This window comes from Nestor notabilis, unplaced genomic scaffold (assembly GCF_000696875.1).
Source record: "Nestor notabilis isolate BGI_N333 unplaced genomic scaffold, ASM69687v1 scaffold2268, whole genome shotgun sequence".
Lineage (NCBI taxonomy): Eukaryota > Metazoa > Chordata > Aves > Psittaciformes > Psittacidae > Nestor > Nestor notabilis.
The window spans coordinates 34,162-54,947 of record NW_009940385.1 but is presented as its reverse complement, the minus strand read 5'-3'; the positions used below and the strand labels follow the sequence as shown (position 1 = coordinate 54,947).

The 20,786-nt window shown below is 43.1% G+C and overlaps 1 protein-coding gene across 1 annotated transcript in view; it reads left to right on the top strand.

Annotated features, from left to right (window-relative positions):
• The window catches only part of BLVRA (biliverdin reductase A), a 29,147-nt gene extending 19,144 nt beyond the window's left edge, over positions 1 to 10,003 (top strand). The window contains exons 3-7 of the mRNA XM_010020307.1: positions 1,012 to 1,131; positions 1,762 to 1,859; positions 3,249 to 3,356; positions 4,086 to 4,257; positions 9,557 to 10,003. Of these exons, the coding sequence (XP_010018609.1) occupies positions 1,012 to 1,131; positions 1,762 to 1,859; positions 3,249 to 3,356; positions 4,086 to 4,257; positions 9,557 to 9,830 (772 nt within the window). The 3' untranslated portion in view covers positions 9,831 to 10,003. The remainder of the gene's footprint in view (positions 1 to 1,011; positions 1,132 to 1,761; positions 1,860 to 3,248; positions 3,357 to 4,085; positions 4,258 to 9,556) is intronic.
• The last annotated feature ends 10,783 nt before the right edge of the window (positions 10,004 to 20,786 follow it).

The following is a 20,786-nucleotide window of genomic DNA, read 5'->3' as shown; positions in this document are numbered from 1 at the left end:
GCTAGACTGTCTGCCCCATAACATCAAGGTTTTAAATAGTTAAGCAGTACATGTATGGATCTCAGTCTGTGAATGTATTTTTCCAGCTATATTTAAATCATGCAGTCAGGGTTGTTTGAGAGGATCCATTAGGTCATCCAGTTTATTTCCCTGCCAAATAGACTCTTGGTTCCCTGATGCCTTTGCTAGTGCTACAGCTAGCCTCAAACAACACTGAAAACAGGTTTTTCATTACTGTTGAGAGACAGTGCTGTCAAAATGCACAGTTCACAGACAGCTTGCTTGGGTATGTTGTCTTGCTCTTTGCATCCCAATCACATGCAAACGTGACCCGTCTTGCTTTCAAGTCCTGCTTGTGGCCTACCCTCATGCCCTCTGTCACCTATCCTAACACTGTCAAAGTGTCTGCTTCAGTCTTTACTGATGTAAAAGGCTTTGAGGGGGGTTGCATGTGTTTCATTTTCAGGTGGAGATTGCTCAGGCCAAGAGAGCCTTTCCCTTAGCTCTGACATGGGGTGTGTGCCATCATAGCCAAGCATCTGCTCTGTCGCTCTCCTGCTTCTCTGTATTTGTTGTAGTTGCATGTGGCCCTGTCAACTCAAGTGCTTTGGCCTGTGTTGTCCAGCGTGGTGGGGAGAAGCTTTCCCATTGGAGCAGTGTCCTCCTTCAAGTCACTCTTTTAAAATGGTTCTTTCATAATGATGCTTATTAAAAACCAGAACAACAAAAATAATCAGAGAGCACTTTACACTTCAATAACAGGACAGTTACTCTGTACTGATACCCATCACCTACCCACTGGCCCATCTGTTTTGTTCTTTTGCACACTCCACTTTTATTTGTAAGTGCTCATGATCTTCCTGGATAACAAGCTGCCTTTGTTCTACCCTGGTTGAGCTCAGTGAAACAGCCATCCATGGGAACAATTTCTATATGCTGTTGCACTACATGCAGTTGGAGAGAATGGACTGTGACAGTTATGTTCTGGTTGTATTTATGCTAAATACACAGGAGAAACTTTGGCAATATTAATGAGGTCAAGCAGATTAGCCTGGAAGATGCTCTAAGAAGCAAAGAGATCCATGCAGCCTTCATCAGCACAGAGAATAGAAGCCATGAAGAAACCATCAGGTATTTTGAAGTGGGGTTTTTTCCCCCTGTTTCCTACCCTTTCCCCTGTAATTTAGAAGCATAGAGGAGCTGTGTAAAGCTGTTGCAGGAGAGGATGTGAACACTGGAGAAGAGACCGCCAGACTAGAAGCCTGAAGCAAAAGATAGTTAGTTCCCTAGGGCACCCAATAAGCCCTGGAAGAGAATATGATTTAGGATGCACTCATTTCCCCAGTAATTCAAATTGCATACCTCTAGGCCTGTGTTTGGTGGACAGGCAGCTAAAACCAGGATTCAAAGCCTTTCCTCACAGATTATATAGATAAAGGGCACTCTGGTGTCCCACTCCAGCCACTCAGGTGCCTGGAAGTTAGGAACTGCAGTGCTCAACGCTGTGGCATTTTAGTGACTTGCAGTAGGTGAGCGAGGGGATTCTGTGGAAAAAGAATTAAAACCCAGCTCTCTCTGTGTTTAAATGTATGAGGTAGCCACCACACCATCCTTGCTAGGAAACTTGCAGTTGGTTTTGTTCCTCTGCATTGTGCATTTCTCCACAGGGGGCTGGCCATGGGAACGAGAAGCAGCTTGCGCAGTGCGGGGAGATGATTATGATGATATTCTTCTTAAAGACTGATCTTGTATCCCTTTCAGAATGTTTCTAGAAGCTGGGAAACATGTCCTCGTTGAGTATCCCATGGCTTTGTCTGCTAAGGCGGCCCATGAGCTCTGTGAGATGGCTGAGCAGAAAGGTAATGCATTTGTTCTCAAGGGTGTAAACAGAATTACCTGCTGGGTAGCACCAAAGGCATCAAACTCACAGGGTTCTGGCCTACTCATAGTCATGGCATAGAAGGGACTATGCCTGTCTCAGAGATGTGTCAATCTAGGATTTAAGTCGTGTCAATGGGAAGATAAACACATAGATGTCATTGCAGAGCAAGGTACATTTGCCCTCACAAAAGCACTAGTCTCTTCTTGTGATGGTAAGAATGCAGTTAGAGGAGGAAACTTCTGTCACACTGGTAGTAAAGCACTTAATTAGTGTAGCCATTGGACTTGTGCCCTTTGCTGTCCTCTCACCCTGGAAATAAACTGGAAATAGCTCCCCTAGCTTCTAGTATTTGTGATGTGCTGGTCACACACAGCTGCTCATGCTATAGTAGGCCAGCAAGACATCCCTGTCTGAAAGACAAAATCTCTTTATTTCTGGGAAGTGTGTGGTCTCATCCCTGCTGTGCCAAGGGTCAGGAGCTGGCAGTTCAGCTGAGACCAGTGGGCATGTATGGGGCTGCACGGAAAAGAACAGTGCTGGGCAGGAGCACAGTGCAAACCCTTTGGACAAGCTGCACTATTTATACGACTAGTTCTTAAAAATTTCCTTTGTGACATTTGTCCTAAAACACTGGAGGTACAGGATTTCTGCTTTGCTGTTTCTGTGTGCCACCACCACTTAAACGCCTTCTTGCTCGCCAAATAGCTTCCCATTGAGCAGAATTTATGCCTTTTCTCTTGAAGCAGCAGCAGTTACTGTCAGCAGCCTAAATTGACTCTCTTGGAAACCTTCCAGAAACACACATACTGAATGAGGACCACATTCAGTGTGTATCAGATAGCCTCTATTACAAAGTAGTCCAATTAATTGCAGTGGAGGGAGGTTATCTTTAACATATTGTTACAATCTGGGTCTGAGTATTATTGTTTTATTACTCCCTCCTTTTTTTTCCTCACAGGGTAGTAGGAAAGAAATGCAGAACAAGGAAATGTGAGGGGAAAGAGGCCAAGAATTAGTCTGTCTTCTACTTTGAAGACTCATGTTTCAGCTTTAGTTGGGTATTGGGTTTCATTACAGAGTTTCTGTTAAACATAGTGGCTACTGTTCCTGTAGTCTCTGTATTTGTTGTCTCCTGAAGAATCCTTAACCCAGATTGATGTCTCAGAGCAGGGCCCGTGTTTGATTTTCTTTCTGACATCATTTTGCCAGCCATGCATGAGAACATTTATAAGTGAGTTCCCACGGGTGGCTGGTGAAGCCTTTATTGCTTAGACGTGCCTTTGATTCACTCAGAAAACTTTTATTTAGTCTGTCCTGACTTTTGGTGGGTTTTTTGTTTGTTTGTTTGTTTTGTTCTTAATGGCAGGTAAAGTACTCCATGTGGAGCACATTGAACTTCTAACTGAAGAGTACAAGCAGCTGAAAAAAGAGGTGGCTGGGAAAGACCTGGTGAAGGGAACATTGCATTTCACAGGTCAGTACCCGTGGGGGAATTGAAGTCCACCTGGATTTGTCTGACTGCTCCACAGGGATGCCAGGCTTTATTCAGTCCTTTTAGGTGAGAGTCTGCCTGTAACTGACTAGAGACACAGGTATCAGTACTGGATATTTGCATGAAATTCCAGAACTGTCTGGAAAGCACCTTTGCCTTAACAGTTGTCTTCTCTGGACTGTTGATTTGCTGATCTTTCTGCAATTTGGTGAATAATGCAAGCCCGTGCCTTGTTGTATGGAGGAGAGAGCACTTCTTCATCCCTTCTGTACTTTGGTGGTAGTGACCACCATTTCTCATTCATGTTGGTCTCGGGGAAGAGAATGAGCTGTGAGGAAGTGTCCCAATTTCTAGTGGGGACTTTGTTTTCACTACTGTGTTTGGGCCTGGGGAAGCTGGGAGAGGCTTTCAAGCTATTGTTTTCTCCCTATTTTATGCCCTTGTTAAATCTAACAGTTGAATGCAACTCCCTGTTTTCAACATAAGCTGAAGAGTTTGTTGTATATGCACATTGTGCAGCCTTCTCTCATAGCTTACCAGCTGATTGCAAGGTTGACCATGTTTGTTGACTTTCCTGGTCAGTCCATCCACTCATGGCCTTTCTACGCCCTGGTCTCTAAGCCTACAATGCTGCAGTTTCTTCATCCTTTCCTATGTAAAGGGCATTATTCTCTTTCCCATTTCTCAGACTTTCTGTTGCTGTGTTGCCAGGTAGCGTCCTCGATGAAAACAAAGCAGGATTCCCAGCTTTCAGTGGAATTGCCAGGCTGACTTGGCTGATTGACCTCTTTGGAGACCTCACTGTTACCTCTGCCACCAGAGAAAAGCAGAAGGATAAGAATTATTCCAGAATGACTGTTCACTTTCAGACTGCAAACAAGAAGTAAGTAAATGGGCATGGAAGCAGGTGAGCCAGGCTCCTCAGGTATCATCTGCAGATCTGCATCCTTTCTTCCTCTTGTGGAAACAGAATGGGTGGATGCTGGCATGAAAGTATACAAGAGAAACAGACCTGAAAGTGCCTGAAAGTTAGGCATCAGTCATTGTAGCTGTAAAACTAACCTTTGTTTAAACATTGGAAAAATCTGACTGTTTGAAAAGGTGGTGCACTTAGCTTATAGCACTGTAACACCTGTGCTAATGGGTAGTACTAGCTGGAAGTTGAGAGAAAAATTATACATTTTGAGCAGAGGTATAATAAACTACTGAAATGCCAACATGCCAAGTTGCTCTTGACTAATGCCTAATCTGCAGTCCTGAAGTTTCCTTGATTTTTCCCGAGCAGGACAACAGTCTATTTCCCATTTCTTGTCTTTTTGCTTTTGTTGTATGAGTGAGAATCCAGCAGCCGGGATTGTCACTTTTTCCAATCATTGTGCTATGACTTCCTTGCAGAAAACTCTTTTGATGATGCATTTTATAATAATGTTTAATCTCCCTTTTATGACAGGATAACAATAGCCTTGCTATTGAATAGTGTATTTTTAATGGCTTTGCTGTAAGATAGTGCATTTTTAAATACTATGTGACCATTAAATGAGTCACCAGTGTTTTATACTGTGGATTGAGTACTCAACTTGGTCTGAAGTCTGGTGGTGTAGTATTTTGCTGGAAGCTCTCAGGTTTGGTCATTCTGGACCATCTGCATGAAAGTCATGTTCTTCAGATAGGTTGAAGTTACTTATGATGACAGTTCACTGCATGCTATAGATGCAACTTGGTAACTGTCTGACATTAAAAGGTACAGAGAAGTTACCCAAGGTCTGTACATTTCCTAGGAGATAGGAATGGTGATGGAACGGTTTGTTCCTTTCCCTTCACTCCTGTTTTCCTGTTTTTCCATGTAGCATGCTGTGCCTTTGAGACAGATGACCTCTTCACAGGCATATGACAAAAGGCATATGAGAAAACTAGGGAGAGAAAGGAAAAAGAAGCCCGTATGGGAAAATATTCTGGCCTGTCTGTGTAATAAATTACCCTTTTTATTGCACATATACTGCTAGAACAGTTAAAACAACAAAAAACCCCAAACAAAACCCCTCAAAGCAACAAAACAACCCCAAAAAGAAGCAACCAAAACAACAAAAAAGAAAACTCACCACATGAAATGCTTGCTTCTCTACGAATTTGATGTAAGTTTTTAGTTAAAAATTAATAACCTTAAGGACCAGCTATTTGGTCCTCTCTCTTTAAAGAAAACATCATTTCCAATTCCTTTTAAAATGCAGTTCTGAGAGGCCAGAACTCTGTATAAAAGCTCCATTTACCCTCTTAGCAATTTACCAGTAATTAAAGTAGCTGTAAAGATCTATAGAGTGAGATTTTGAACTAATTCCAGCAGGTGGAACTAGCGGGTGGTTTAAGCATTTCCCTGGCTGTCCTGTCTCCTAGTAGTCCTTAGCTGACAGAAATATTTGCTAGATACAAAACCATTTCTAGATTACTGTTTTTTTCCCTGCTCTACACTGATACTCACTACTGTTGGTATGGGTCAGTGTGTGTTATGTCACCGTGAGCATTTTAATGACCCCGGGGGCTTTATGCCTGTGGGATAATTTACGCTGGCTGGAAAGTTACATAGTGTTCCTGTATTCTGTTCGGTGGCGGGGCCATATTTCTACCTTCCCCCATTGACGTCAATGGAGTTACAGCACTAGAGAATTTGGCCCACTCTCCATCAAATGAAGTTATGGCCCAGCAGTAATGGTGGCGGCATTACAGCTCTAATTTGCCCAACCTTTATTTCGCAGACGGATGGGGCAGGTCTGCACCTTCCCTCGGAGCTCTCTCATCCTTTCTCAAAAGACACGAATGCCCTAACCTTGAGAAATCAGGTTAATTCAGCCTATTTTCTACCTTGGAAAATACAGCAGGTGCAGAATGCAGGAGCCTGTGTTCTGCTTGTTAAGCAGGGATTTGTGCAAAGGCTATAGTCTGCCTCTGCTGCACAGCCTGCACTGGCTGCTCATCTGTCTCCGGGTGGATTTTGGAGGTGCGTGTTAACGTCTGACACCCAGCTATCTGAGAGATGACCTCTGCCTCTATTCTGTTTCCAAGAGAGTTGAGCTGACAGCCTCCCTGTGATAAAACACTGAGCAATCCAGGAAAAGCCAAACCGCCACAGGCAGCACGGCTGGTTTGGGACTGCAGTTCCTGTCCCAGGATGATGGAGCTTGGATTCAGTAAATGTCAGAAGTGAATTTTCAGTGTGAGCTGGAGAGAGAATGCTTTGGGCAAGGTGTCTTTTGATGTTAGCTAGGGGTAGGGCCCAATTGTCTAATTCCCACCCAAGGTAAAGTAGCTCCTTTTTGATTGCATGGTAAATAAAAATTACTGGCATTCTCAAAGCATGAAAAGGAATATGTCTTAATTTCTTTTAAACACTTTCTGAACACACAATCTGACAACAAGCATTTGAAATGTTGTTTTTGTTGAGATCTAAGCTTACAAACTCTAATAAAATAGCTTCAAATTGAACATCCATAAAAAAGCATGTAATAACTGTTTTCTGCAGAAGTTGCTGCGTAAAATATCAAGCTGAGTGGACCCAGAATTCTTTCAAGCACGAAACCAGCTTAATTTTTCTGCAGATAAAAAATTGTTTGCCTCATTTTGGTTTATTGAGCTAGCACAGTCCAACTCGAGCCACTCATTATTTGAGGAAACAAGAGAATCAGAAAAGCAGAAAGCCTCTTCCAGTCTCTGAGTAAAATATAGCTAGGAGAGCTCTACCAGTCAGGAATCTGGAAAGACACAATAACCACAGAAAGTCAGGATGGTTTCTTCACTGCAGATAGTACTTGCTTTTAGGAAGTTACTATAAAAGTCGTTTGTTACTGGTTAAACTTTGTTGTCTTTAACTGTTGAACATATGTTATGTGGCTTTATTCAGCTACCAAAAATGCTGGATTTGTTGCTTCTAAGTAACATTTCTAAATAACTAACTACATCCATAATACTTTGTACAAATCTTTGATGAAAATGGGTAAATTATGTTCTAAAAAGCAGCAGCCCTTCAGTTTTCTGACATAAAATACAAACCTGTTTCTTAAGCTACAAAATTGCTTAAATAATGTGCAGACTTGCAGCATGCATATTTTTTATAGCAAAAGAGGGATTAATTTTAGTGCAGAAGTTGTTGTTAATTATAAATCAATAAGTTTTGGTTTCCAATCAAGTAAAATCAACCTCTCTTTGAGAAAGTAACTAAAAATCCAATTGCAGAAGAAGATAAATCTATTACTAAACCCAACATTTTCCTGCTCAGTGATCTAAATCAGTCATTTTAATCACTTTGATTAAATTCTGCCCTCTCTGCCTGATTGTGCTTCTGGTTCAGTGGCTTCCCCAAGCTAGAGCAGAAGGAAGCACACGCTTGAGCCTGATCTTCGGTGTGCGTGTGCACTAGATCACCCCAGGGAGGTGACCCCTGCATTCACACTGCCTGTTCTGGATCGTATCATGGTCTCTCCACTATTGCATGGTGGAGATCTTTGTCTATGGCTACCCAGTGGTTTCTTCATACCCATCTACCTGAGATAAGTAACTTTAAATAACAGTGGCCTGAACCCTCTGTAGCTCTTTGCTGTCATAAGAACATAGAACCGGCCCTGTTGAGTTGGAGCAAAACCTAGCTAGCTCAACAGGCTGCCTCTGACCGAGGTCAACATCCAGCACCTCACCGAAGGAGGATGAGGACACAGAAAACACCAAGTAATGTGGACCTCAAGCACCTTTCTGGCCTGCAGTGATGCATAGCGTTGGGGCTTCCTGAAATACGAGGTGTCTTTGCATTTATTATCCTCTGAGGATTTTCCCCTGTGCACTTTTCAGGCTGTGGTTTGGTCTCTTCTTTTCCTCCAGTTGTTTTATTCTATCCAGTCAGGTTCATCTGGCCATGCTTAATTTGTGAAGCATAATTGGTACAATGGTGTGAATATAAAAACTGGATCCTAAAGCATAAAAGATGAGGTGCAGAATCATTAAGCTGAGTGCTCTGCAGAATGTATTCAGGGTAGATTGACAAGGACTTTCTTTTTAGATCTAATGATATTGAAGATTTAATGGGCAATACTTGAAGATAGAGTTTATTCTTCCATGCTATTGATGCCCTTAGAATTTGTGAGTGGCAGAACTAAAATGGGTCATAAAAGACTGTGGAAGGGCCATCAATAATCAAATAAGAAAAATAATGTGCAGTCTCTAAACACAGGCAGTAGCGAGTGCTGATGAATGAGCTGCAGAAAGGTAATGGCATGTTTTAGGCAGTTGACAAAAGAGCAGGAAGGGAGGATCGTGGCTGTGGCTTGTGTTGAGAACCATTCCTCAAAGCCTCTGTAAGCATTTGCAGTTTAAGACCCCTGAAGTGATGCAGCATGTCCCATGGCTCCTCTCTCCTCAGCCAAACTGGGAAGTTGGGGAGGAAAGTGTGAGGATCTGTGAGCTATCCCAGTCAATAGTGAACACCCAATGCTAGGCCTGGAGACTGTGTCTCTCACGTTGGCTTAAGACAGGACTTTAATTAAGGCCTAGTTGAGAGTTGATGTAGCTGAAACAGGGAAAATCGATGTCTTGTGGCATAATAGCTAGGATCAACTTGGTGCTCCCAATGAAGAGAAAGAAATGTATTTGAAAAGCTTGGAGAGTATGGATGCTGGTGTTTGCATGGGTGAACTTGCCATCTGTTCAGCTCATTGTAAAGGGGTGATGTTCAGCTTGCAAGGAAGCAACTGGTTCACCTAGATGTATTCTTGCTGGAGGAATATCTAGAGACCAAGGGCCTTGTGAATTTAGCTGTGATTGAATCGCACACAAAATATTTGGATGTTTAGCTGCACTTTTCATCCAAGTCCACAAACAAACAGATTAAATTTCCCTCATCCCTGTGAGATGGCTAGACATTGCTGGCTTCACTTTGTGCAGAGGGACATCAAAGCTGGGGAGAGCTCAGATGGTGTGCTGAAAGTCATGGCATGAAGCAGTGGCATAGTTAAGACTATTACCTGGTATTCAACTTTGCAGTGACTAGGCACGTTGGTCAGAAAATGTTACCTGAATATGCAGTGATTGAAAAGGTGCATTTATTAGGGCATTTTCTGCAAATGCTGACAAAAAAGCATCAACTAAAACTGTTGATTCCACTTCATAAATACTCTTCCTTTTTCTTTGCTCCTTCACACTAGACCTCTGACTTGGATTGAAGAAAGGGCACCAGGGATGAGACGTGAAAAGAGAATCAACTTCTGTTTCACAAGTGGTTGCCTGGAGAACTTCCCTCAAGCCCCGAGGTCTGCTGTGGGCCTTTTCATGCAGGATCAGAACCTTTTTGCCAAAAAACTGCTGGGCCAGGTATCCAAGGAAGAGCTGGCTGCTGAGAAATGGCGGATTTTGCGGTGCCTTGACCTTGCCGAGGAGATCCAACAGCACTGCGAACAGCCAGAGAAGATATGTTCTTGAGACTGCTTGTAGGGAAGGAGGAACATGGCAGATGGGAAAGCTGTTGGGCTAGAGCTCAGTGTTGCCATCAAGCAGTTGCTCCTTCTGTTTCATTACCTTCTTTTTGCCTAGCTGTGATTCCTAGGCTTTCTGGGTGGGCTGGAGAGTCTGGGCTATACCCTGTGCCTTCTGGTTTGCACCAACACAAAGTGACATTACCTTGCTCCAATGCATTGCCATCCTTCCAGGCAGGTAGGAACCTAGCAGCAACAAGCTTTCCTGTGGCTCAGCTGGAAATGCCCCTGAGAGCAGATACTGGAGGACTGCAAACACTAGATAGGATTTTCCCTCCTAGGTTCTCCTCCTTCCCCCCTGCCATATGTCTTAAAATGAGGTATGTCTCATTTAGTAGAATTCGTGTAGTATTACCTAGAAAGAAGTAGTAGCTAGAATGATGTTCTAGGTGAGTTTTCCACCTCTTTACCTGATCTGCAGAACTTGGGCCACCACAGTCCTGACCTTTTCTTCCAGATACCCTGAATTGTTCTGTGTGTGTGCTCTAGTTAGTTGTTGTGCCTGTTTAGGGGGTTTTCTTGGTGTTTTGGTTGTTTGGGGTTTTTTTTCACATTGGAAATCATCTACCTTCAAATAGAATCAAACCAGAATAGAAGAAATATCTTGTCTCTTGATAGATGCCGTGTTGAGTTCACTCAATCTCAGGGGTGCCCTGTGCCAACATAGAAATCTTTTCCCAGCAGAAATTAGAACAGTGCAGAAATGAGAACAGTACATTAAACTAATGCATCACATGGCTGCTTTCTACTGAATTTAAATACTTTTCTGGAAGCAGCATATTATTGTCCTTCATTTGTGTTCTGTATCTAATTCAGCATGTGAGTGGATGACTGCAAAAAATAATATACATACAACTTTTAAGAAAAAACACTGGAAACAGTGAAATTCATTAGAAATAGTGATACAATGAGACTAAAACTATAGAAAATGGAGTGATTTGCAAATACAGCCATGCAGTTACGTTGTGGTTTAACCGCAGCTGGCAACTAAGCCCCACACAGCCGTTTGCACTCTCCCCTGGTGGATGGAGGAGAGAATCAGAAGGGTAAAAGTGAGAAAACTTGTGGGTTTACATGATTCAGTTTAATAAGCAAAGCAGAAGCTGTCCATGCCAGCAAAGCAAAACCAAGGATTGGTTCACCCCTTCCCATGGTCAGGCAGGTGCTCAGCCACCTCCAGGAGAGCAGGGCTCTGTCACGTGTAAAAGTTGTTTGGAAAGATAAACCACCATCACTCCAAACGTCCAGCTCTTTCTTCTTCTTCCCCCACCTTTCATTGCTGAGTGTGACATCCTATGGTATGGAATGTCCCTTGGGTCAGTTGGGATCAGCTGTCCCAGCTGTGTCCCCTCCCAGCCCCTTGTGCACCCCCAGCCCGCTCACTGGTGGGGTGTGTGAGAAGCAGAAAAGGCCTTGACTGTGTGTAAGCACTGCTCAGCAATAGTAAAAACATCCCTGGGTTATCAGCACTGCTTCCAGCACAAATCCAAAACACAGCCCATACCAGCTGCTAGGAAGAAAATTACCCCAGTCAAACCCAGGACAGGTTATGGTGTATGACACGTGTGGAGCATTTTAAAGTAGTCCCAAGGTCACATATGAAGACATTATCAGTTCCCTAAAGAAGCATTTTAGTTTTAGGAGAAGCCTAAACAGTGCACAAAACTATTAACAGTTCCTTTGTTTGCCTTTTACTTTCTAATTACAACGTCTGTCAGTGCTGTATTAATATAGCAGCATACTTCAGCCTGTGTTGTTCTTTCAAACACAGAACCACCATTTCTCTTTCATATTATCACTTGGGTAATTTTTGAATTAGGGCACATAAATGTTGTGAATGTATCCAGAATTACAGCCAGTCAATATTGATGGGAAAAATGTTTTCCTTTGGGTAAATCGTGTTCATTTGGAAGTTGGGAACAGTTCAGTTACTTGGAAACAGGGAAGGAAAGGCTCTGTATTTTTTGCCTCAATCAGTCAGATTTAGGAGCAGCTGGAACTTGATATGTGAATGGATTCAGCATGTGAAATTTGTTTAAAGCTTTGTTAAAATCAGTGAAAACCCTCCTACTGACTTCAATGGATTGAAACATGTGGTTTGGCAATAGATCTGTGCAGGCAGTTCATGCACTTGCCCACCTTACCAAGCATTCACAGGGACTTCTTTACCAATATGATGGACATTGCCTGGATAGATCTGATGCTGTATGAAGGGAAAAAAAGTGGGTTTGTGGTAAAATGCAAATGGATTATCTGGGATTGGAATGAATTAATTATCTGCTGTATGTATTTATCTGCTATGTATGACAGCACAAGAGAACCTGTTTCTTGACAAACTCTTCAGCTGTGAATATGGGGTGAATACCACTTGTTTATACACTAATTCACAACAGGTAGCTAGGGAGGGAGGGCAGGCAAAGGGAAGAGACTTACACTCCCCATCTGTAGGCATCAAAATTAGCCACGATGTTTCCCTGGGCTCACTCTGCATTGGTGGCGAGAGCAGTATTCCTCTAAGGAATGAAGAACAAATTCACAGGAGCTCTGTAGAGCAGCAGTATAACATTGTGCAGTGAATCACTCTCTGGAGAAGCTTGTTTCTATAGAGAGCGCCTGGGGAAATTAGCTGGTTAATTTGAGCTAGGGAAGGCAGATATCTAGAGCTGTGTAGCCCCCGCTCTCCTCCACCCCCCCTCCCTTTCCTCCCAGCTAACCTGCTTGCATACTGCTCTCTGCCCTGCTCCTGGGAGTCTGTAGCATTCAAATGGCTTTTCCTTCAGCCCTTTGAGTTTGCTGAGGTGCTGTCGTGGTTTGCGTTCAAGAGCTACTGGATGTCAAGCTTCAAATGTACGTATTGTTTAATCGGATGTTGAACTCGCCAATAAAATATTGGAGCTCTTAATCATTCCTTTTAGTTCCCATTGTCTTTCATTAACAGTTCCTATTGCCTGTGCTGAAAGTGGTTCTGTCCCAACTGGTTTTTTCCCCCCCTTTTTCACTCCTCAAGCCCTGTGAAATCCTGCCAGCGACTACAGACTGTGATCCTGTCCTAGAGCCCTCAGCTGTCTCCCTCTCCTGTTTCAAAGTTTTGAATACAAGTGTGGTGGCATTTGTGACCTTACCTCAACTCTGAGCCCTACCACAAAATTCCTGCCCTGCTGGTCTGGTCTGACTCCTTCCCAGGAGTACTGGCAAGTCTAAATCTCGGCTGTATGCTTCCGTTTTCCCAACTGGTGTATTTGAGCAACCTTTCTGAACCTGCCAAGTAGAATCTGAAACAGGTATTGAAATGGGTTTTCTTGTGGTTTTAATAAACTGCTTTATCATAGAACGAATACTATCAGAAGTGTTTTTCAGATAGTATTTGGCATAGCCTGAATCCAGCCAGCTTTAGAGATGCAGAGGAATGAAAGGTAAGTATAAGGTATGACATGGGCAGGTTAGTATATCATATTCTTCGGAGATAGCTGCTTCTCTGCTGGAAATCAGCCTGCTTCTGTGGGATGCTGTAGGAAGTCCATCGCAGTACACTTGATCAACCCTACCTGATGCTATGAAGTTGTTACAGAAACTGCTATACTGCAAAATGCTCCTACGTGAAGGAGGGATGCTCGGTTTGCTGACACAGGCTGAAGGTTGGTGGATGGGAGGCATGGAATCACTAACTGCAATGTCCTAGCCGAAACCTGGAATAGGTGGTTTGGTCCAAAAGCCTTTTGAGGGGGCTAGAAATCAGGGGAATGGAGCATTTCCAAGGAGCAAAGGAATTAACTGTTGGCATGAGGACTTGCAAAGCTGTGTGGGAAGCTCTAGCAGAGAGGGAAGGAGGTGGATGTGATTTACCTGAAAGCCTGTTCTGTGGGGGCTGGGATTGGGGTCTAATTTAACTGTGTGATTACTCAGGACTGTCAGGATCAGTATGGGAACATGGGAGGTGGGATAAGGGGAAAGGTGAAGAGGATCAGGGGATGTCACAGGAGCTGCTTGAGTTGACATTATTGGTGGGGAGGATGTCATTGGAGACCCCAGTGCTGGTTAGGAGGGCACAGAAGAATGTTCTGTTTCACCTGTGATGGAACCTTTCTTGTGTGCCACACTGCAGGGACACATTCCAGTTTTCCAGGCAAGGATTCCCATGTGCTGGCTGTCAGCATGTCCGGATGCCTTGCACAGAACCTCCCCAACTCTATAGCTTTTTGTCTGGAGGCAATAGAAATATCCCAAATACACCAGCCCCCAGTACCTCACTGTGGGATTCAGGGAAACAGGGAATCACATGATGGGGTCACCTGAGGCAAGCAAATCAGGAAGCACAGGAAGTATTTTGTCTTCTTTTGGAAACTGTTAATACACACTTTTAGATACATACATGACTATATATTGACTATGTATGCATATATACATGACTATGTGTTTAATTATGATTAAAGACATATTTCCTCTTAACGTTTCCACTCTGCAAATTAACTGTGGCATCAAGGATTTCTAAGTTTCCTGCCTTTCTGCTTCTCTGAGATCAAGTCTGCTCCTTTCATTCACTCTCCTGCCTCTTTTCACACCATATGCTGGGTGTTTCCCTCCTGGCCCATCACTGCCAGACATTGCCCCATGGATTGCATCCAGCTGTGCCCTAACATGGGCCAGCTGTGCCAGAGACCTCTTCTCCTGCAAAGGCCCAGTAGATAGGAGAGGGCTGGGGAGATGATAGGAATGTTTGTCACCTTTTCAGTCTGTCCAGCCCAGCCCAGCCCAGCCCAGGCAATGCTTGGGTGCTTTTCTCTGAATTCTTGTTTGGTGAGGAGCGTTTCTTGTGCCAAAGCTATGCTGAAGGGAAAGGCAGCACATCACCAAGCTGCCTCAGTGCCCTTGTTTACCAACAGCAAGACCCTTTCTTCCAAACCTAAGCAAGCCAATGCATGAGGTGAGGTGAGGAGATGAGGTGAAGACATGGTGAGAAATGGGGGATTTTTGTTACTAGCTTTGGTTTCTTTTCTCTCTCCTTGTCCTTTGTTACTCATGCAGACCTAGCACGGAAAGCGAGTCCTCTGGGACCTGTGAGAAAGATGTTTCCTCTGTAGACTTGAGCTGGACGGCGCTATGCAACAGCTTCCAGGTATTTTGTAAGGGGATGTGTTAGGGGGAGGAGTGGTGCTGGGTTGCCTGTAGTTCCTCATACTTGTGGTTTTGAGTTGGGTAAAAAAAAGAAGCCTCAGCTGTAATTATCTGCTGTGGGAAGAGCCCCACAGCTCTGAAGCAAGACTTAGTGCAGAAGCTCACATTGGGATCTTTGGGATGTTTATTTATGAGCACAGTTGTCCTGAGAAGGGATGGCAGAAGGACACGGAAAACTGGAGAATCACCTAAATGGAAAAAGAAGAAAACAAAACAGAGGAAAAGAAGAATTACAGCTATAAACTGTATATCCAAGTGCAACAGCAACTTGGATGTAATTTTTCTCCAAAGAGATGTTTCTGACTTCAAACACTGTTCTAGTTGTGAACTCTGGTACTCAGGTGGGTGTCTGTGGAAAAGCTGGTTTTGAAAATAGAAGTCCAAGAAGATGTCACATTTAGTCCTAAATCTCAAGGTAGTTTTGTTTCTTTTTTTTTTTTAACAAAAACCCCTTCAACACCCAAAAAACCCCATAGGAGAGTTCACATTTATAGTATTAGTTGAAATACAAGTCTGCCATTGATTTCACCCCCAGAGAGGCTGCAATTTGCTGTGTTTTGCAAGAAGGTTCAAGTAGGACAAGGATTAGTTTGATTATCTTGTTTTATTAATGCTTATTTCTGACACAGGAAAAAAACCTGTTATTCTTGGGGGGAAGAGAAGGGGCAGAATGGATGCCTCTTCCTTCTGTGGGAAAAAGGACATCTGAACATTAGCTGTTTCCAAACTGAGAGCTGGCTCTTCTCCCCAGGGAGATACTCCTTCACCAGCATTAGTACTCTGAATCAGAGAAACTGGACGAGTTTGTGGCTGGGAGAGATTAGAATAGCAGGGAGCAGCATGGTGGGGACTGAGGGAAGATGCAGCCTCCAGCAGCAGAGATTTGAGCAGAATTAATTTCCCCTTGAAACATGGTCCTTGTGACTGATATCACTGGCATGTCACTAGAAATCATTAGCAAGAAGAGTGCTGCCCAAAGCTAGATAAACCTAAATGGTGCCAAGTTATTTTTCTTGGGTTGAGATATGTGTTACTAAATCCTTCTTGCCTCCTGAGATCTACTATTTTGGCCTTAGGCAATGTTGGAATTGAGGTATGGTAGCCCCGTTTCCCACCTGCTGCCTTAATTTGAGTTTACTATGTTGACCTTATTGGGAATGCAGACTGATCTTCCACAGGCTGATCTTCCATCCTCAGAGACACAGTTATGGTTCATCTTGACCCTGATTGACTGTAAAAGTGGCATCTCAAGCCTCCAGGCAAAACAAGTATATAATGGATTGGCAAATTCAATTTGTTGCATTTGTTGAATTACAAGAAAATTCTCCTTGCAGTGCAGCAAGCTTCCCCTGCAGTATATGTAGGTCTGAAAGTATTGATCGTATTTCAACTTACATGCAAATCCAAAAATCATCCTGGGTTTTGACTAGTAATTGCTAGTGTTAAGTGCTTTGGGCACCAGTCGTGCTCCATCGCTTCAAGCAGGTAATACCTGTATTTGTACTCACACAGAGCACAACTGGATTAAACCTCTTTACTGAATGGAAACAAGTTAGAATGTTATTAGATCAGTATAAAGAAGTAGTCTCTTAAATGCCCTGAATAGGATTATTTTTACCATTTTTTTGAGTTGTGAATCTTGTTTCTTTTGAATATAGATAGCAAGTCCTCCAAACATCCTTCATAGCTTATCTTCATGTACTGCCTCTTCTTGTTGGTGTCTTTTTGCTTGTTGTCTTTGTCCTACCCTGGAATCTATTCAATTTGTGCAAGTTTATTTGTACTTGCTACAGCAATATGTAAGTTTAAGTAGAACTGGCTTTTAGTAACCCACTTAGCGTGGTTTGCTGAAGCACAAAGTTTTTGGTTTGCCTGTAAAAGCATCAATCAAAACACATGAAGCATTCAACACTATTAGAACATTTGTGGTTTCTAAACCAAAAGGAAAAGGGTTGCCAAATGCTGTGTTGAGCTGATACTACCATTGTAATGCCTTCTTATGATTGTGCCTTAAGGCTCACTGTTGGTGTCAGAAGAGCAAACGCCCTGGTATGGTGGCTTGTTTGTTAAATACGCTGCCCTAGAGTAGGTAGGAATAAAATGGAGGCAGAGAAACAGTAATGCACTTCTTGTTTTAGAAGCCTTTGTCAACATCCTTTTGAGACTGATGAAGTGCATGTTTCTCAATACGAGCTACTAAATGTCCCGGCTGGCCTTGCACCAGCAGAAGACTTAAAGAGAGCTGAAGGAGAAGAGGTATGAGTGAGGTGTTTGGGTAGGAGAGTGAAGTATGAGTGAAGAGGTGTTTCTCTTCCAAACAATGCTGGATTCTTGAATTCTTTTTGTTACCAGCTGGAAATCCTTCTGTGTTGGGGAAAACCTCACAGGTCACTGTGAGATGCAATAAAAAGAGACCATTTGTGTACAAGGATCAATAAATCTGAATGCAGTTGTAGTGAGTGAGAGAAAGCTGTGTCACGAATAATGGGGGAAAGGCTAAAGTGACCTACTGAGTGAGAATGCTACTTACTGGAAAACCCTACTCTAGCTCTTGCAGAGATTAATGGGACCTGTTGTGACATGGAAAGAGTTACAAAGAAACTTAGAAGTTAGTACTGTAGATGCACAAAGAGATTTTGAAGTTAGCAGGATTCAAGGAGGTCAAGAATCTGATGATCTTAGAGGAATGGATCATAGAATGCTTTGGGTTGGAAAGGACCTTATGATCATCTAGCTCCAACCCCCTGCCATGGGCAGGGACGCCTCACACTAGACCATGTTGCCCAAGGCTCTGTCCAAGCTGGCCTTGAACACTGCCAGGGATGGAGCATTTACCACTTCTTTGGGCACCCCATTCCAGTGCTATTTGCAGCCAGTTTACAGATTGGGCTCTTGCTGATCTTACTGTTGGGAGCAGTAGGTAAGAGGTACAGGATACTAAGTGTTCCAGGAAGATGCATAGGTGTTCAGCAGCACCTGGCATTGAATCCCTCAAAAAACTTGTTATACAAATGATCATATTTGAAGCAGGTGCTGGAAATCCCTAAATATTTTGTGTGTGTATGTTTTGGTGTGGTGGGGTTTTTTGGTTTGGTTTGATGTTTTAACAACTGCATATTGACAAAAATAGAGCACAGCAGTGGTTATTCAGGGTTTGACAACACCAGTTACAGCTATAGCAGAGTGAAATGACGCCTTGAAAGAGGATGTGAAAAGTTCAAGGTACAGATGAAGAAAGAGATGAAGGTGGAAATCAGAAGCTCCAGCAGAAGATCACAGAACTGAAAGCTGCTGTGGCTCCTGATGCACTGGCAGAAAAAGCTGCTACATATCAAAGAAGCAGGTGGGTAATTTGGTAGTTACTGGAGAGTATGTGGAGGATGGAAAGGTCATAGAAGCTGCTACAACACAAAAGCGCTAGAAGGTAGAGGCATCCACCTGGGAAATGGGTGTTTGTCAAGTGATACCTCCCTTAGGTAGTGAACCAGAACTCCCATCATTATTTTCCTGCTCTCCTGGTAAAATCAGAGGGGAAGAAAAGGGACTATAAAGAGAAGGAACAGCTACTGTCAGTGCGAGGAGGCCGTGGAGTGTGTCCTGGAGTGTTTCAACACAGTTCAGAGAACAAACTGAGTTTCTGACTTCATTAGAGGGGTAGGTTTCAAGTCAGATAATCCTGACTTGAAAATAATATATCTGTAGCCAACCTTGCATCCAGACTCCACTAACACAGGAATGAACTTGTAACACATCACAGTGGATGTCCTGCAGATACTTGGAAATGGAGGCAGATCCTGAGAAATGATGGAGAAAACTGTGATAGCGTCCCCCTCGGTAATGCCAAAGAAGGACCTCAGGATGCTGCTGAGCTTGGTGGAGGATGAAACTCTGTGCAAAGGCAGTGTAGGTGATTCTGCCTGATCTCAGTCCAGAAACAGGGACAAATACACAGTTTTTAAACCTTTCCATGAGCTTTTTATACCAGGATGTCCCAGTGGGATCAAATATAAAATAATAATGGCTAAAGCTGTTCAGAGAATGCAGAGCAAGTGTAATTCTTCATCAAAGAAAGGAATAAACCAGAAGACACTCTGCATGTAGAAGGGAAAAACAAGTTGAGGTATTATGTTACTGAATTATTTATTAAGCAGTTTTTAATTTTAATTCTTGAAAACTGGTTCATTAATTATTTATCAATATGGGTTTTGCACAGTTGAAAAAGCTTCATGGGAGTTAAAACATTGGGAATTTAACAATTAGAAATCAGTCAATGCATTATACCCAGTGAAACCCTTTAGATTTCCACAGGGAAAAGCCTTCGCAGTCTTTGTGTTATCTCCTAGAGCAAGAATGTTTTGTGAGATGAAGTGGTTCCAGTAATGTCTGATGCCTGTGAAGAAGAAAATCAGGTAACAGATGGAAAAATACTTGCATGTTCTTAAAGTTAAGATCAGAAAGGAAATAAAATGATCTCCGCGCACCTAAGCCTAACGAAAAATAAGGAGAATCCATCTGCCACCACCCAGAGGCTGAGCCAGGCTCAGAAGAGGTGTTCGTAAGTCAAATGAAATGGGTAATGAAATTAGTGAATGAAATGTCTTTACAGCAGCACAGATGTGTATGAAGTGTCTGGTTCTGCCAGGTCCATGTGCTGCTTCTGGGTTCCAAGCAGGGGAACACAGGATTGTTAGTGTCAGTGTGATGTTACGGATATTTAACTTACGTCTAGGTCTATCAGCATACATTCATCTGATGCTAGTTGACCAAACTGTGAGTGTTAACACGGAATGTGCTCGAAAAGGGAGGGCAACACCTATTGTATCCTGTTCTCAAGGTTCGGTAGGTGCATGCAGCAGTAATTGCGTCCCCTAGCAGCCCATCCTACTCCAGCTCTTAAGTCCATCCACAGCTGAGCCAGAAAAGTATCTGGCTTTGATCTCCTCTCAGTCTGCTCCAGGCATGACAGAAGAGCACCCACCCTCCTCAATGCCCTGAAGCGACAGCAACTTAATCTAGAAGTTTTCTTCCAGATGACAAATGTTGACTGAATGTAGCAGCGGGATCTGGCAATGGAATAATTTGTAAGTAATTGGGAGCATCAGAACATGTTTAATAACGTGCAGTTTTGCAGATGATGTATAATGTGAAAACCTGACAAACTTCAAGTTGCCATGACAGCTTTGTCACAAAGGCTCTGTACACTTTTATGTGGAAATGGTGACAGAAGTGATGCATGAGTTTTAAGTAATCAGTAGATGAGATAGTACTGGGGGCAGGGAGGGAATTTGGCATCCCAAAAGGGAAAATGTTACAAAATGGAGAGAAAGAGAGATTTGGGATGCTGGGGATGATGGCAGCCTGGGGCCTCTGTGGGCTGGAGGAACTGGTGGGGGGAGAAGCAGGAAGCAAGGGTCCGGGAACAGAGGTTATTGGTGGACAACAATAGTTCTCAGTGGGAGGACATAGAAAAAGCCTTAAAAGCTGTTCAGAATACAGGTGGCGAGACATCCAGCTAAGAAGCATAAAATTAACTGTTATGAGCATTGTGTGACAGGCTTAAAAACAAGTTCCTACGTACTATACAGCACCTTACTTAGTACCAGGGTTACAAGCAGGATGTAGAGGAGCCCAGCATGGGGATGGGGAGGGAGGAAAGTATTTGGGTCCATAAACCACAAGATGCTGGAACAAGGCAAAATAATAAATGTGAATTGATGGAGGGAAAAAGAGT